An 18,331-nucleotide genomic window follows, 5' to 3' on the forward strand; every position below is an offset into this window, starting at 1 on the left:
AAAGATAAACCTCTGAGCTTGGCTAGCAGCACACACCTGTAGCCTAGCACGTGCAGGTACAAGGACCAGGAGTTTGAGGCCAGCTTCAACTCCACAGTGAGGTCAGTTTGGGCTACATGAGATCATGAGATGATGTCTTAAAAAAAAAAGGAAAGATTGCTTAGTGGTCAGTCAGATGCACATGGTAGCATGTGTCTGGAGTTTGTCTGCAGTGGCTAGAGGCCCTGGTGTGCCCATTCTCTTTCTCTCTTCCTCTATCCACTTTCTTTAATAAAGAAAAATAAAACAACTTTTACTGTTTGCAAATAGTTCTTCAAATAGGGAAAGTGACCCAGGCCACCTCAATCCGTGGACTCAGGGGCCTCTATCCATGTGTCCTGACACACGGGTGACTCTGATGTGAACCTCCAATGTTTAGCCATTTATTTACCCAGCACAGGATACACTTGAAACAGACAACATCACAGACTAACACTCCGGCCGGTTTCCAGGCTCCCCGTTACAACACTCCGAGCCACCTGGCTCCCTACTGCAAGCCCTGGGTCTGCAACTCACCTGTCTGAAGAGCCGGTGCTTCTCACGGCTGCTTCTGCATCTCTGTCGCCCTCCTTCTTCCAGTAGGAATCTGAACTGTCGTCCCAGCTAGAAAAGGAACTACTGCCTCTTAACTCCATTGCGTCCTCAAAGAACCTGCCAGAATGAGGCGGACTGTGAGTGTGCTCTCTGGGGTGCTCACTTCCTTAGGGGGTCTTTGTTTCTTTTTTGCATATGGTGTGTGTATAGATGCGTATGCCCCACGCGCGTGTGTGCCCAGGCCAGAGAATGCTGGAGGTTTTCTTACTAATCTGTACACTTCTTTGAGACTGGATCTCTCTCAACTCAGCATGAGTTCCAGTGATTCTCTGAACTTCCCCCCCACAAAGACTGGGGTAACAGGAGTGGCTGGCCACACCTATTTCAGGTAGCTTATGGGGAACTGAACTTGGTGGCCTCTGGCCTGAGAGGCGGTCATGCTTAAGCGGCAGTGCTCTTAACCACTGAGCCACTGCCCCAGCCCACCCCTGCCTGTTTTTTTTTAAGTCAAAGGAAATTTATTGGAAAAAAGATGAAAAACACTCTAGAGTGTCAGGGCAAACATATTTAGGATTTCTCATCCAAAGAAGAGAAAGAATAAAAAAAGGAATAGTGAGAAAGGAGAGTTTATGCTTTCTGAATGAGAAATCAGAAAAGTGGGCAGGCTTAGCAGGAGGGTCTGCGTGTGGTGGTTTAAGTTCATTGTGTCACTTAGAAGATAAATACTTGGCCACCTCCTCAGCATGTCTCATGATTGACAGACTCACTTTAGCCCAGGCTGACCTGGAACTCACTCTGTATCCTCAGGCTGCATCAAAGGCGTTCAGTTGACTTGACTCTTTAGGGAAGGAACCACAGTCTCGGTCTTGGTAGTTTAGAATCATGTCTCTATTTCCCTTAGTCTCTTGCTTCTAGGTGTGGGGGCCAGACTTCCCTACTCAGTCATGGGCTGAGATTAAGGATGGCCAAGTAACAAGATGTGACCAACCACAGAACAGACACGAGGCGTGTCATTCCTAGAACCTTTTCAGTGACCACTCAGCTGTCCCTCTCTTCCAGGCTTCAGGGAAGAGTCCTGTTTGCTGTGGCCTCAGGATGCTGAGACCTCCCTCTTCTGGGCGGTTGGATGCCACACACAGTCCTGGGGAGACTGTGTTCTCTGCAGCACAGTGTGGGTGACAGCCCTAGACCAGGGTGGGGTTGGACGGAGCCTCTAGGACTGACAAGTGTGACATTCTGGCTCATAGAATGGTGCAATTTGGCATCATTCTAAGGAACTAACATTCCTTATTCAAAAGAGCCAAGGCTCTAGCCTGGAACGAAGGGCTCTGTCACCTTTAAACTGCTGTGCAATGCAGAAGCCAGCAGGTGAGTGAAAGCCATCTTGTGTGGGTGCCCTAACCAGTTCATACAGGGGGGTCTTCCCTACTCACCAGCCACCCACGAGACACTCTGCTGTGGTGTAGTGCAGGAGGCACCAGCACCTCCCAGAGAAAACTCAGGTTCCACCCAGGCCTATGCTGCCCTGGAGGGACAGGGCCAGCAGACTGCTTGGGCGGTGGCCATCTGTCCCATCTCTGTGGGGACTCAGATGGCCCTTCCCTCTCACTAACCTTTCCGACATCACAGGTTTCTTCTAGATCCCAGTCACCATGAGCTTTTTCTAATTAGGCCACTTTTTTTTTTTTTTTTTGAGGTAGGGTCTTGCTATAGCCCAGGCTGACCTGGAATTTACTATGGAGTGTCAGGGTGGCCTTGAATTCACGGCAGTCCTCCTAACTCTGCCTCCCAAGTGCTGGAATTAAAGGTGTGCGCCACCATGCCTGGCTTTTTCTCTGTGGCATTCCACTGCATCTTCCCTGTACCCTGAACATAGTCCTTCCAGACCTTGATAAGAGCCCCTGACAGCACACTGGCCCACTGTCAGACAGTGGTGTGATCCATGCCCATTTTATGGGCCTCAGCAAACTGTTCCAATTTTATTATTCTGAGCTCAATATATAATTGCATAATTTATACTCTAGAAATAATGGAACACAATAAAAAATAAAATGCAAGGAAGTGGATCATCTGATTTCTAATAGAAACCGTACTCTTCCATAATTCATAGCGTGCAGGTCCAGTGGCTGATGAAGAAGCTGGGCAGGCAGGGCTCTTTGTGGCGCTGGTATGCTGGCTTTCGGGTTGTCCGTGTTCATTTCACCTTGGGTGCCTAAGTGTCTAATTATACCCTGCTCTGCCAATAGTGGTCACCAAATAAGGAGTAGAGGACCATGTCTGTCCTCCCACAACCTGCCTTCACCAGCCACGCAGCATCAGGGTGTTTCTCGTCTATATCAAAGCACCATTTGCTGGCAGATGTCCTCAGGCCCCATCCACCCTTATTTCTACCTATATCCGAAGTGACCTGACGTGCAGCTTCCAGACTTACCGAGTGGTCAGTTTCAGCTTATTCTGTGTAAGATGCTCTTACAGGGCATGTGTGGTCAACACACAACCCTTGAGTAAACTGAGGCCTGCGGAGGACACAGTTATAGATGGGGCAAATAAGAAACCACGTAGTCCCTAACTGCACTGACATGGAAACACGAAGATGCTGGGGAGTTGTTGCTGTTTTGTTTTGGTTTTGGGGGTTAGGGTCTCATTCTAGCCCAGGCTGACCTGGAATTCACTATATAGTCTCAGGGTGGCCTCAAACTCATAGCAATCCTCCTACCTTTGCCTCCTAAGTGCCAGAATTGAAGGGGTGCACCACCACCCCCAGCTGAATTTTTTTAAACAATTTTATTTCTTATTTGTGGGAGAAAGAGAGAAAGAGACAGACAGAATGGGCAGACCAGGGCCTGCCAACAAACTCCTGATGCATGTGCCACCTTGTGCATCTGGCTTACATGGGTCCTGGGGAATTGAACCTGGGTCCTTTGGCTTTTCAGGCAAATGCCTTAACCACTAAGCCATACCTCCAGTCCTGTTTTTTTTTTTTTTTTTTTTTTGGTAAAACATTCGGAGTCCCTCATCTGTCCCTTATAGACCCTGCATAGTAGGCACCACCAGGATCCCTTGGAATTTATAGATGGGGAAGCCACAGCAAGACAGGTATAATAACTTGCCCAAGGTCACATAACAGTGGCAGAATTCAAACCCAGGCTTCCTGGCTCCCACAACTACATGCTGACCCTATGCTCTGCAGTTGTGCCTGCACACCCACAGCAGGGACAGCCAGGTTCCGCCAGCATCTGAGAGTCGGGTTCTGGGGATGCTGAGAAGCTGAGTGGATGCAGGATGAAATCTGTCCCCCGGGCCTACCATGGTCAGCCTTTGCCCCAGCTAGGTACTTTGCCCCAGCACACAGTGGGCACAGAAGACAGCCGGGTGGTACCGTGGGATCCCCTCAGCTTGCAGCCGTGACCTCCACTCATAAACACGTGAGTGAACAGTGTTTGGTTAACACTCACCCCACAGGCGGGGCTTCCTGAAGCTGGTGTTCTGACACCACGGAACCTGTGGGAGCTCTATGCCAGCTCCAACCTTGGCAGCAGGAATCTGCCACTCTCAACTTTCCCAGTGCACATAAACACATTCCTCCAACCTCTAATTTTAGCTCCTAGTTGGTGATTGTATTAGCAACATCTTCATATTAGCAAACACTGTTCAGTTACAGCGTTTCCCCAATTACTGTTCCAATCACACCCTTGGCATCAGCCGCAGCTTTCCGAAGAGTGATGACACTAATTTGCTCTAGGTCACCAGGCAAGTCAACTAATGCATCCACAGCAGTCACTGCTTTTCCGAAGGACACTTTGATGATGATTTTCCACAGCTTACCTTGAGCTGGACATGAAGTAGGACTCGTCGTCCTCATGGTACTTCTTCCTCGGTTTGGCCAGGGTGGGAGACTCCTGCTCTATGGTCTGCATATCTGAAGTCACTGAATGGGAGATGCCACTTGGGAAAACAAGAAAAAATAGGGGAAAATTACATCACTCAGTCCCTAAAGACTTTTGTCTCACTGAACAAATGAATATTTTCAGCCATATTTTGAATAAGGGCAAATTTATCAGTAGCAATGGAGAAAACAAAGGGTCATCTCTGTAAACTGAATTCTTTCATTCTCATTCCCCCCACCCCCTCTCTGTGAGGTGGGTCTCACTGTAGCTCAGGCTGACCTGGAATTCACTATGTAGGCTCAGGCTAACATTGAACCCATAGTGATCCTCCTACCTCTGCCTCCCGAGTGCTGGGATTAAAGGCGTGCGCTGCCATGCCTTTCTGAGGGCTGCAGCATCACAGAAGATGGTCACATGCCCGGGACGTGCTGCACTTCCTGGAGACTCAGACCTGGTTCCCTTTCACTAAGAACCCCATGTTCCAACTGCCATGCCACACACGGCACTGGAGTGACCAAGAATGATTGAGAAGGGAAGGAGGGCCAAGAAAATAGCCCTAGAGTGCAAGGATCCTCCCAAAGGCATTCCAGTCATGATCAGCACAGTGCAGTACTCTCTCAAACCCACCAGGCCAGGGTGGCACAACCTCCTGTCACTCTCTCAAACCCATGAGACCAGGCCAGGGTGGCACAACCTCCTGTCACTCTCTCAAACCCTCCAGACCAGGGTGGCACAACCTCCTGTCACTCTCTCAACCCCTCCAGACCAGGGTGGCACAACCTCCTGTCACTCTCTCAAACCCACCAGACCAGGGTGGCACACACTTCCTGTCACTCTCTCAACCCCTTCAGACCAGGGTGGCACACACTTCCTGTCACTCTCTCAAACCCACCAGACCAGGGTGGCACAACCTCCTGTCACTCTCTCAAACCCTCCAGACCAGGGTGGCACACACTTCCTGTCACTCTCTCAAACCCACCAGACCAGGGTGGCACAACCTCCTGTCACTCTCTCAAACCCTCCAGAACAGGGTGGCACAACCTCCTGTCACTCTCTCAAACCCTCCAGACCAGGGTGGCACACACTTCCTGTCACTCTCTCAAACCCACCAGACCAGGGTGGCACAACCTCCTGTCACTCTCTCAAACCCTCCAGACCAGGGTGGCACAACCTCCTGTCACTCTCTCAAACCCTCCAGACCAGGGTGGTACAACCTCCTGTCACTCTCTCAAACCCACCAGACCAGGGTGGCACAACCTCCTGTCACTCTCTCAAACCCACCAGACCAGGGTGGCACAACCTCCTGTCACTCGCTCAAACCCTCCAGACCAGGGTGGCACACACCTCCTGTCACTCTCTCAAACCTATGAGACCAGACCAGGGTGGCACATACCTCCTGCAGCTTCCGAACCCCATGCCAAGTCTCTCTGCTTCCACTTTTTTTTGGCCAGTCAGCTTCAGCTTTTCATCTTTCTTCATCTGAATTTCAAGATCCTTATAGGCTAGTCGTAATGATGAGACTCTGCTGGGAAAACCAAATTGTCCTGAGTGTAGCGTTAACCCATGCTCAGCGTTACATTTCCATGTAGCGCAGCCTCGAGCGCATGCGTTTCTGTTGGGAACAGTTATGAAGGCAGCTGGCACGTCCTTCCACAGGTCTTCCTCAAGTACATGCTCATGGACAATGGGTTGGGAGATCGCTCTTTGAGCTTATGCCCTATGACTGTTTGCTTCCATTGTACATACCTCAGTTCTTTTCCTGCAGACAGCAGAGGCAGGACTCTCCCTTGGACTGGCATTTGGTTACAATTCCCCAGAACGTTTTAGAGAATGAGGTTAATTCCACTAGTATTCTGTGACTCAAGATTAAAATCACACACACACACACGCATGCATGTATGCATATAAACCCTGCATATATGACATCTTCAATAGATGCATTAAGCAGGGTTACCTATACAGGGATTCTTCCTGTAGTGTCTTTTTATGCAATCAGGCTTCTGCGAACATCTGACAAGGCCCATCAAGCCACAGCCTGGGCTTTCTAAGCACAGCCAGCCATGTGCTCATCCTCTACTTACCAAGTATCTGCCACAATGGACCACCAGGATCAGATGTTCAAAACATCATTCCTGCACTCAGGCTTCTAGAACTGCAATGAATCTGTGTTTCATAAAGAAAGCTCTGGCTCTACTAGCAGTAACAGTGAGATTGTAACCTATTAGTAAAATAGCAACAAACTGCAGGCCCTAAAAAGTGATAAACTCACTTTTTAAGTTTTTCTAAATTACAATCTGTTTTACAGAGTCATGTAAAATAGCATGAGTGCCTCATCAGAGAGGCACTGTAAGAATTAACTATGTGTCTGTGTAGTGGCAGAATTCATGACCAGGGAACAGCTAAGTTATTTGTGCTGTCTCCTCTGTCAATGTGAAAAGTGGCATTTCTTTGGCTGGCTTTAATCTGGCAGGCACCTATTTTTCTTTAACAGTATCACTATAGAGTCCGTTAAGACTATTTTGTTCCTTAGCAAATCAATGAAGAAACACTAAACGTCATTAAAATCACTAATTATCAAACTGGAATGACCGAGTCTTCAGGAGATCGATGGACAGGAACAAGAAGGTTTTACTGGAAAAGAGCATGGATGGTCCTTCTGGGACTTCTGGCCCTGCTCACAGGCCTGGGTCCTGCAGGAAGCAAGGCTGCGCCGTCTGCGCTGCGCCATCAACAGGGGCCCCTCTCCAAGGCCCGGGCCCCTCCTGGGCCTGACTCAAGGCTGGGCCGTGGGACTTAAGGGGAGCCAGCCACGCAGCTCTGAAAGCTCGGCCTTCTCCATCACCTGTGCTCGTGCCCAGCCAGGGGGCCAGGTGACAACCTGGCAGAAGTCCAGCATCAGGGCACTGCCCATGCCACTTGGTGTCTCAGTCCGATGATGCAAGAAATGACACTGCTCTCCACAGTTTACTGAACTGCTCATAGCCATTAAAATCATTAACTCATAGAATGACACCCCCACTTTCTCTTGGTGTGTACAGACGGTGTGGGTACTGAACAGAGCCAAGAAAGTAATCTAAGTGGGATCCCAAGTCAATCCATAAGCCCCACTCCCCCCAGCATTTGCTTTTATGATGAGCCAGACACTCCAATACAAGGACCTGCTAATCTCCCTGTTCCTCTGGCTTCTCCAGCCACCCAAGTGCAGGAGGGAACTGCCCAACGCGCACCCCATCCCCGCCCGGCTTCTCATTTCATCTCAGCAGCAGCACTGTGGACAGAGCCTACTTCCAAGCAGCAAAGTCAGCCTGCCTTTTGCAGGTTAGAAACCCAGCTAAGGCAAGTCTGTGCAGAGGGCACGTCAACACGGGTCAGTGCTGCCCCCTGGGTGCTGACGGCTAAACAGACAAATGACACTTCTAAAGGAGTGGGTTCCCTCGGTAAATCCTGCTCCCAGGAGTCAGGCTGGATGAGCGCTTATGTGGCGGGCACCAGTGAAAGGCCATTCATGAACATTAACTAGGTGCTCCTCAAAACGTCCTCACAAGCGGGAGTGTTCACTTCCTCACTACACAGTGCGCAGTAATTCCAGCTACACCAATGCACATGAACTCCACATGAAACGAAGACACCAAACATATGAGTCCACATAGCAATGCGGCTCCAAGCTGCCTTTCTTTTCTGGTTCAAAGCACCACCCACCTTCCTCCTTGCCTCCAGGATCTGCCTGCTGTGGGCACTGCAGACGAGAGAATCTTGCCCTGCATGGTGGGCACACACTGTCAACGTTTATCCCCGGGCCAGTGTCAGGATCACTGTGCGCAGCACTGTGCATGTGCCACACTTCCTGTATGTGCCCATCAGGGGACGTCTGGCATCTTTCTACTCTTGCTCTGTGAACGCCCATGTGCTCTCTTTCAAGGGTATGAGTGTCTTCAGTTCTTGGAGCACACTGAGGAGTGCAACTGCTGCATCATCTGCTCACTTCACACTCACTCTTTGTGTGCATGCGCACACGCTTGCTTTTGAAACAGGACATCACGTACGCTAAGCACCTATCTAGGGCTGAGCTATAGCCCGGCCCTCTGTGGAACTCTCTGAGGACCATCAAGTGGTCTCCCACTGCTACCAACAAGGTTATGGTGGTTCCACATCTCACCAACATCCATTCAGGCCTCGTTTTTTAGTACTGGGAATTGACCTCTGACCCTCACACATGCTAAGCTGACCCTGTGCCTGTCTTTTTTGCTACAGCTGCCTTCATGGTTAAGAAGTGGCATCTCCCTATACTGCTGACACTGAGTGTCTCTCTGATCTAACGACCCCTCTGTGCAGCCCTATACGCCGTCTCCTGCCTTCCCAGCTCAGGCCCACAGTCCTGTTCCTTCCAACCTGCATGGCAGCATGATGCAATTTTTTTTCTTTTCTTTTTTTTTTGGTTGTTCGAGGTAGAGTCTCACTTTAACCCAGGCTAACCTGGAATTCACTATGTAGTCTCAGGGTGTCCTCGAGCTCACAGAGATCCTCCTACCTCTGTCACACAAGTGCTGGGATTAAAGGCGTGCACTGCCATGCCCAGATACAAATTTCTTCAAACTACACTCTGCACTGCCCTCCACACACACCTGCCGACCAGTGGCACCCGGGGAGCGAATCCCGCTCTGTGGTCGGCCTCCACAGGCCCCTGACACGCAGAAACTGCACTCACATGGAGTCCTCTTCAGGCGCTGCTCTAGCCAGCATGTCTTCCTGCTCCTTTCTCTTGTCCACCGCATGAGCTTGCTTTTCGATTTCAGTGAAGCACGCATTCGTCAGTTTCTGGGCGCCCAAGCTTCCTTTTTTGGCACCAAGCTAGAACACATAAAGGATTACATTTGGGCTGGGGAAATGGCCCAGTGAAAGGTACTTGCTTGCAAAATATGCCAGTCCAGGATTCAATTCCCCAGTAACCACATAAAGCCAGAAACACAAAGTGGTGCATGCATCTGGTGTTCATCTGCAGTGGCAAGAACCTCTGGTGTGCCCATATTCTCTCATTCTCTCTCTTCTTTTAATTAAATAACCAAATATTATTTATTTATTTAAGAGAGAGAGAGCAAGAGAGAGGGAAAGGGGCAGACAAAGAGAAAGAATGGGCATGCCAGGGGCTCTAGCCACTGCAAACAAACTCCAGATGCATGTACTACTTTGACCATGTGGCTTTACATGGGTACTGGCTATTAGAACCCAGGTCCTTAGGCTTTGCAGGCAAGAGTCTTAACCACTGAGCAATCTTTCCAGCCCAAATAACAAAATATTTATATAAGATTACATTCTACCTAGGTTGTTGAAAACTTGTAAATACAGCTAACACATCCTGGGGTGTGTGACCTACCAGCCCTGTGACAAGCACTCTGTTGGTTCTCCTGTGGTGTCCTCACTACTCTGTGAGGCTAGCACTCTTATCACCTAGATCATAGGTGAGGACATTCAGTGGGGTTCACGAGAGGCAAGCTAGTCAGCCAAGATCACACGGTTGAGAGTGAAGCCAGGGCTCGTGCTCCAACCCTGCCCTTGGGAATGGCGCTATGATGTGCCCCTGAAATGCAAAGCTCTCTATGAGGACTAGGCTTCGACTTTCTGTAGTCAAGTACCTTATCATTTCTGGGACAAAGAACCTGGCCAGTAGCAGTTGCTGAGAGGAAGCATTTATTCTGGCTTACAGTCTCAGTGAAGGTATGGCAGAGCCGAGGCTGGACATCACTTCTGCTCCAGCAGGTGGAAAAGAGCAACAGGAGAGTTGAGCCAATCCCTGGTGACTAGCTACATCACTCATAAGCCTGCCCTCAACAACACACTTCCTCCAACAAGGTTCCACATCCCAAACTGCCATCAGCTGAGGACCTAGCATTCAAGACATGAGTTTATGGCGGGTCATCTGACTGAAACCACCACAGTCCTCAAAGTGCATGCATACCTGTATAAACATATCCTTATGGAATACAGACCCATATGCAACAAATATGTATAAATAATGAATAATAATTTTTAAAACCCTCAAAGACAAGCAGGGCATGGTGGTGCATGTCTTTAATCCTAGTACTTGGGAGACAGAGGTAGGAGGATCACGGTGAGTTTGAAGCCAGCCTGAGACTACACAGTGAAATCCAGGTCAGCCTGATCTACAGTGAGACCCTACCTCAAAACAACAACAAAACAAAAAAACAACTCAAAGACAGAATGGCTCTAGGGCTGAAGAGATAGCTTAGCGGTTAAGGCACTTGCCTGCGAAGGCTAAGGATCCAGGGTTATTTTTTATTTATTCAAATTAATTTTATTTTTTTTTTCTTTTCACAATTTTTATTAACATTTTCCATGATTATAAAAAATATCCCATGGTAATACCCTCCCCCCCCCTGCACTTTCCCCTTTGAAATTTCATTCTCCATCATCATTTTTTTTTTTTTTTTTTTTGAGGTAGGGTCTCATTCTAGCCCAGGCCGACCTGGAATTCACTATGTATTCTTAGGGTGGCCTCAAACTCACAGCGATCCTCCTACCTCTGACTTCCGAAAGCTGGGATTAAAGGCATGTGCCACCACACCCAGCTTTTGGGTCTAGGTTTGATTCCCCAGAACCCACATAAATCAGATGCACATGGTGGTGCATGCATCTGGAGTTTGTTTGCAGTGGCTAGAGGCCCTGGTGCACTCATTCTCTCTCTCTAATAAATAAATAAATTAAAATAAATTTAAAAATACTTAGAAAGAATGACTGTAGCTGGGCATGGTGGTGCATACCTTCAATGCCAGCACTGGAGAAGCAGGGGTAGGAGGATTACTGTGAGTTCGAGGTTAGCTTGGAACTACAGTGAGACCCTACCTCGGGGGGGGGGGGGAGGGAGAGGACATACAAAACAAAGCAGAACAAAACAAAAAAGAATGGCTCTAGTTTTTAGGCCAGAGTACCACATACTTTATAAGATAATACTCACTCCTTTTTTAGCTTGATTTGGTTTCTTTTTTATAATGGATGAAACCTCTGTCAAAAAATAAAAATTAAAAAGTCAGACTAGAGGAAATTTCATAGATTCTCTATTTTAGTGTACTCTTCAAACAACTCCAAGATGTTCCTAAAGACAACAACATTTTCCTCATTAGTCTGTCATCTAGGTCAATCAAGTCCATGGGTATACTCTAGGAGAGCAGAGCTCAGCCTGGTCTTTGACATCCCCAGGTAAAAATCTGCCTTGAACACCAGAAACAGACCCTGACCTGTTTTATATATATATATATATACACACATACATACATACATACGTATACACACACACACATATACATACATACACACACACAAAAAAATATCAAACTCTCGAACTCAACTTTATTTGTCCAAAACTCCCAAGATGTGGCTGCCACCCAGGCAAGAAGAGGCCACCTTGGCACTCAGGAGTTCTAAGAAAGAATGCTTTGTGGAGTGTGGCCCTTGTACCAGCCCTTCTCTGGCGGCGCAGACTGACAGGAGCAGGGCCAGGCACCCACAGTCCTGCTCAGAGCAGGCCTCTCCTGCTCCTGTTCTCTCTGTGGATGCCTGAGTTACTCCCTCCCACCTTCTGCTGTCCACGGCCTCTGCATGCCTCCTGCTCCAGGCCTCTCCAGCCTGGCGTGGGCTCTGGTTCAGGACTGGTATCTGCAGTCTATGTCACTTGCTCTAATGGGAAGGTTGCTGAGGGGAGGGGGTCACAGCAAAAACTTGGCATCATCCCGCAGATAACATTAAGGTCCTTGGTCCCCACTTCGACAGATTGTGTTGGCTCTGTGCACGCTTATGAAGTGGCTGATGCAAATGCACTGTCTCTGGGACAGGGGAGCTCCCTGGACCTGGGCTGGGTGTGCCAGGCCACAGCCCTGCCCTGGTGGGCCTTGTTTCTGCCATGATCCCCTCTTCCAGTGCCCAGAACCCCAGGTGATGACTGGGCCTCCAGGAAGCCCCCCTCTTATTTCTCTCTTAAGAAAACAAACAAAAATCCCTCCTAAGCCAGGCATGCCTTTAAAGGCACATGCCTTTAAAGGCACGTGCCTTTAATCCCAGCTCTTAGGAGACTGAGGTAGGAAGATCACCCTAAATTTGAGGCCAACCTAGGCTACAAAGTGAGTTACAGGTTAGCTTGGGCTAGAGCAAGAGCAAGAGCCTAGCTTGAAAAAATATATATTTTTTGACCAAAAAAATTAACAGGCTTAATTCACTTTTATTTTTCTGTATAAAATCCCTGTGTGGCAGCCACAGCTACAGCCTGGGTCCTCTGCACTGAGACTCTAGTGTGGGTTTTCACAAGGTGGTCAGTGAGTTCCTGGTAGGGAGACTTGGTAAACAATCTCTTTCTAGAGGCTGGGGGTCAGGTATCCCATGGTAGCTGTGGGTCTTGGAGATGGCATCAAAGGTGGCATCAGTAGGGCTGGAGAGATGGCTTAGTGGTTAAGCACTTGTCTGTGAAGCCTAAGAACCCTGGTTCAAGGTTTGATTCCCTAGGACCCACATTAACCAGATGCACAAGGGGGCACAAGCATCTGGGGTTCGTTTGCAGTGGCTGGAGGCCCTGGTGTACCCATTCTCTCTCTCTCTCTGCTGCTTTCTCTATCGTTCTCAAATAAATTTAAAAAAAAAAAAAAAAAAAAAAGGTGGCCTTAGCAAAATTGCCCAGGGTGGCAGTGCAGGCCCTGGCTGAAGTGTAGCAGACATCAATACCAGCCATCAGCTTCTTGGGCACGGGGGCAGGGACAAGGCACACCAGCACAGAGCTACAGTGGCCTGTCACCCTACAGGGGACTGTGTGGGGCCTGCCAATCCTGTTCCCCAGTAGCCTTTCAGGACAGGCACGATGGAGAGCTTGGCCAAGATGATGGTCCCTTGGATGGCAGAGGCTACCTCCTCCGAGCACTTGACAGTCATGTCGACGTAACCACTGTAGTCCCCAGTGGCAATAAAAACCTTGAACCTGGTCCTCTGACGAGCGTAAGTCTGCTTCTGCACTGGCATGATCTTCAGAACCTCAAGGGATGCCCCCAAGAAGTCAATAATGTCAGAGTCCCGGATGGGCAGGGAGAACAGACAGATCTCCAGAGACTTGATCTTCATGTCCCTGATCAGGTGGCACAGCTTGGCGACTAGAATCCACTCCTTATCTTGGACTTTGCCTCCATGAGCCCCACGGCCTTGCCCAGACCATGGCCATGCCCAGACCATGGCCACACCCACACCCACACCCTACCACAGGGTAAACCAGGTTTGCATAGATGTCATCAGCCATCTGGTGTTTTCCCGAGGAAGAAATTTCTGGGGGGCTCAGTACTTAAGGCACTTGCCTGCAAGCCTGACAACCTGGGTTCAATTCTCCAGTACCTATGTAAGACCACATGCACAAAGTGGCACATGGATCTGGAGTTTGTTGGCAGAGGATAGAGGCCCTGGCATGCCCATTCACATTCTCTCTCTCCTTGCAAATCAATAAATAAAAATATTAAAAAATTTATAACCCATCTATAGCACTCCTAGCATATATCCAAAGGATTCATCTCATTTCCTTAGAAGTACGTGCTCAACCATGTTTATTGCTGCTCAATTTATAATAGCTGGGAAATGGAACCAGCCTAGATGTCCCTCAACAGATGAGTGGATAATGAAGATGTGGCACATTTATACAATGGAGTTCTACTCAGCGGTAAAGAAAAATGAAGTTATGAAATTTGCAGAAAAATGGATGGACCTGGAAAGGATTATACTAAGTGAGGTAACCCAGGCCCAGAAAGCCAAGCACCACATGTTCTCTCTCATATGTGGATCCTAGCTACACATGATTGGGCTTCTGCGTGAGAAGGAAAATACTTAGTAGCAGAGGCCAGTAAGTTAAAAGGGAGACATAAAAGGAAGAGAAAGGAAGGGAGGAGGGTACTTAATAGGTTGATATTGCATATATGTAAGTAGAATGGGGAGGTAATATGATGGAGAATGGAATTTCAAAGAGGAAAGTGCGGGGGGAGGAATTACCATGGGATATTTTTGTATAATCATAGAAAATGCTAATAAAAAATTTTTTAAAATTTATATTATTATTATCCCTGTTAGTATTTAGTTTTTAGGCGCCAGGGTTAGAACTCAGAGTCTTGTGCTGTGACACCAAGCTCGACTCTCATTCCTACTATGGAAATCACTTTGTGGTGCTAGGGGCCAATTCCAGGCTTGTGTGCTGACAAGCCTTCTACTACTGCATTATACTCTTAACTCCTTAAAATGTCTTTCATTTATTTATTTATGTTTATTTTTATTTATTTGAGAGTGACAGAGAGAGAGGGGGGTAGGGAGAGGGAGAGGGAGGGAGGGAGAGAATAGGTGCACCAGGACCTCCAGCCACTGCAAACGAACTCCAAACACATACACCCCCTTGTACACCTGGCTTATGTGAGTCCTGGGCAATCAAGCCTTGGACTGGGGTCCTTAGGCTTCACAGGCAAGTGTTTAACCACTAAGCCATCTTTCAAGCCCTAAAATGTCTTTTTTTTTTTCTTAAAAATGTATTTATTTGAGAGTGACAGACAGAGAGAGAAAAAGAGGCAGAGAGAGATAAAGAATGGGTGTGCCAGGGCCTGTAGCCACTGCAAATGATCCCCTTGTGCATCTGGCTAAGGTGGGTCCTGGGGTATTGAGCCTCAAACCAGGGTCCTTAGGCTTCACAGGCAAGTGCTTAACTGCTAAGCCATCTCTCCAGACCCCCTAAAATGTCTTTTAAAGATAGAAAGTTAGCTCAGCATTGTGTGTGATTTAAAGCCATCTGGACTATGGTTTTCCACCCTGGCTTCTATGTAGGTTTCATCAGTAACTACTGAGAAATAAAAAGCACTCATTTGAGCTGGAGAGATGGCTCAGCTTGCTCATGAAGGCTAAGGACCCAGGTTTGATTCCCCAGTACCCACATAACCCAGATGCACAAAGTGGCACATGCATCTGGAGTTTGTTTGCATGTTTGCAATAGCTAGAGGCCTGAGTGTACCAATTCTCCCTCTCTCTTAAGAAAATATTTTAAAAGTTTTATTTCTTTTTTTTTTTTTTTTTGTTTTGTTTGTTTTTGATTTTTTTGAAGTAGGGTCTCACTCTAGCTCAGGCTGACCTGGAATTCACTATGTAGTCTCAGGGTGGCCTTGAATTGACAGTGATCCACCTACCTTTGCCTCTTGAGTGCTGGGATTAAAGGTGTGTGCCACCATGCAGAACTCTCAATTTAATTAATTAATTTGTTTATTTATTGGAGAGAGAGAGAGAGAGAGAATGAGCATGCCAAGGCCTCTAGGCACTACAAACGAACTCCAGATACATGCACCACCATATGCATCTGACATATGTAGGACCTGGAGAAATGAATCCTTTTGCTTTGCAGGCAAGTGTCTTAATCACTAAGACATCTCTCCAGCCCTGAAAGTTTTTTGTTTTTTTTTTTTTTAAAGCACTTGTCACTTTGGTATCTGCCCTTTTTTTTCCCCACTAAGATCTCAAGAGCAATACTATTCAAACTTCACATAAATATATGATGCTTTCATACAAAGTTTCTTTTAAAAATCATCTTCCAAATAAAATTCAACAGCTATATATTATTGTTAGAATTACGTTTTAGTAACCCAGTAGGAATAAAATCTTGGGTTGGGTGGCGGTGTAGCTAAAGGGGGGCCTAAGTATACACGAAGCTCTCCCTGGTTAAACCCCTAACACAAAAAATAAATTAATTAAAAGAGCAGGATGTGGTGGTGGCAGCACAAGCTGTGATCTTATCGCTTGGGAAGCTGGAGGCAGGCCAGTCTCAGCTACATAGTAAGTTCAAGACCAGCCTGGGCTACATGAAACCCTGTCTCAAAAAAAAACTAAAAAGCAAGGGAGGGAGGAATGGAAGGAGGAGAGAGGGAAAGGAGAGGAGAAGAGGGGAAGGGAGGGGAGGAAGCAGGGAGAAGAAGAGGAGAGAGAGGAGACAATGCTGGGCTGGGGAAAGGGCGCTATGCCCCAAGCAGGACAAGGCCGCTTCACTGGCCCTAACTTCAGGTGTGATAAGGACCCCCAGGCCTGGGGCTTTTCCCCATCACTGTGTTAGACGGGCTCAGATGCGGATGAGCCTAACGTGGGTCTACACGAAGACAGTGACCGTAACATTCTTCATGGTCACTTTTCACCAAAGCCGCCTCTTTCCAGTTAACGCAATGCAACACACACCAATTCAAAAGCACAGCTCCCCGAGAACAGGAAACTAGCCCTTCTATTCAGAACGAGAAGAAAATGCTGTGTTCCTGCGTACTTGGGGAGGGTGTGGATGCGCCGAGCTCAGCTTCTTTTGGGCATGTCAGGTGAGCCAGCCTTCAGAACCTCAGCAACCTTGGCACTTCATGCCCATCAGGCTGGCTCCATGGAACAATGCCTTTGTCTAATAAATGCTCATGGATTAAAGCATGCAGGATGCTATGTTACTCTTGCAACCCTTAAGCAGAATGCACAGACAGGTTTCATTGTTTTCTTAGTGAGTCTTGGCCTACAAATTGGAAACAGACTCCCAGAAGCTTACCTACAACTGCCTTCCCTGGCATGTTCAGGCCTTCCACACTAGGTCCTTGTTCTGGTCCATCTGAAAATGTAAAACACTGACATTAATGCAGGAAATATACTCTTCAAATCCCTTTTCATTGTGTGAGAATTCAGGTTGCACAATCCTAAATTCCTCAGCTGACTGTCAGTGATTATCTTTCTGTTGAGCCCCATATTCTGTTTGTTTGTTTCTTTGCTTGCTCATAAACTTTATTGACAACTATTTGGTCCCAGCACACAAAACAGCACTTGAACCATAAAAAAAGTGTTCAAACAAAGTAGACAGTTAAGAAGAATATCTCTTTCAAAACCCAATCCAAAGCAAACTGTGAGATGGGAGAGGGGATTTTGGTGATTACTTTTGTCTTTTTTTTTTTTTATTGGATACCACTGACTTTTGTCTTTTTAGACAGATAAATTTGGTACATCCTTCCACCCAGAAATAAAGAGTTTCATCATCTCAATGCATGCACACCATTGCATCATCATTTAATTAAGCCTCTGGATAAAAAAATAGATTGAGACTGAGCTGGCCACTGTGGAATACATCATGAATACGACCAGCCTCCACCACAGTTGCAGTTTTAAGCAGCAATTGCTAGTCAAATGTGCTCTGGACTGGCAGCCCAGAGAATGGCACGCAATCACATGACAGCACAGACTATTTCTTTGTTGCCCATGGAACCAGCTCTTTGAGATGGTTCCAAGTGACTTGTAGTGACACCTCATGTTTTATAAGTCCATAATTCTTCCCAGACTAGCAAAGCTGAAGTCCAAGTGTACAAACTTGGCCTTAGGAAGTTTCAGAATAAGGCAACTGATGTTCACAACACCAATTCATTACATCCTTTAAAAGCACCTTTAAAAAACCTGCACATGGGCATTTTGCTTCCTGTACCACTATGTCTGCAGAGGAGACATCCTCACACGAGCTGGCGGAGTCTCCATGTGGCTCCATCTTGATTGGGGTCGTGTGCTGAGAACTGGGAATCATTGGCTTCATTTAAAAGATTTAGGGAACAAAAATCCAACTGGTAAAAATCTCTCTAGAGCCCTTACTTGTGGCATTTATAAAAATGCTGGCTACTAAATCAGACTCCATCTTCTGGCTTTCTAGAAATTACAAAATATAAACATTCCCCAAGAAGTCATCTAACTCATGGGAGACCGCACTGATGGGCCCTAACTCGTGGGAGACCGCGCCGACGGGCCCTAACTCGTGGGAGACCGCGCCGACGGGCCCTAACTCGTGGGAGACCGCGCGACGGGCCCTAACT

The 18,331-nt window shown here is 47.5% G+C and overlaps 1 protein-coding gene across 4 annotated transcripts in view; it reads right to left on the reverse strand.

Annotated features, from left to right (window-relative positions):
• Window positions 1-18,331, reverse strand: part of Arfgap3 (ADP ribosylation factor GTPase activating protein 3) — a 58,765-nt gene that overhangs the window by 12,323 nt on the left and 28,111 nt on the right. The window contains exons 7-12 of one of the 4 annotated variants that reach the window (XM_045152111.1): window positions 17,035-17,094; window positions 11,431-11,477; window positions 9,166-9,308; window positions 5,854-5,982; window positions 4,399-4,518; window positions 556-690 (exon numbers count right to left, since the gene is read on the reverse strand). In XM_045152111.1, the coding sequence (XP_045008046.1) occupies window positions 556-690; window positions 4,399-4,518; window positions 5,854-5,982; window positions 9,166-9,308; window positions 11,431-11,477; window positions 17,035-17,094 (634 nt within the window). Of the gene's footprint in view, window positions 1-555; window positions 691-4,398; window positions 4,519-5,853; window positions 5,986-9,165; window positions 9,309-11,430; window positions 11,478-17,034; window positions 17,095-18,331 lie in introns of all 4 variants that reach the window. The other 3 variants (XM_045152112.1, XM_045152110.1, XM_045152113.1) reach the window with 3 other exon arrangements.

The sequence above is a fragment of the Jaculus jaculus genome, chromosome 6 (assembly GCF_020740685.1).
Source record: "Jaculus jaculus isolate mJacJac1 chromosome 6, mJacJac1.mat.Y.cur, whole genome shotgun sequence".
Classification (NCBI taxonomy): Eukaryota; Metazoa; Chordata; class Mammalia; order Rodentia; family Dipodidae; genus Jaculus; species Jaculus jaculus.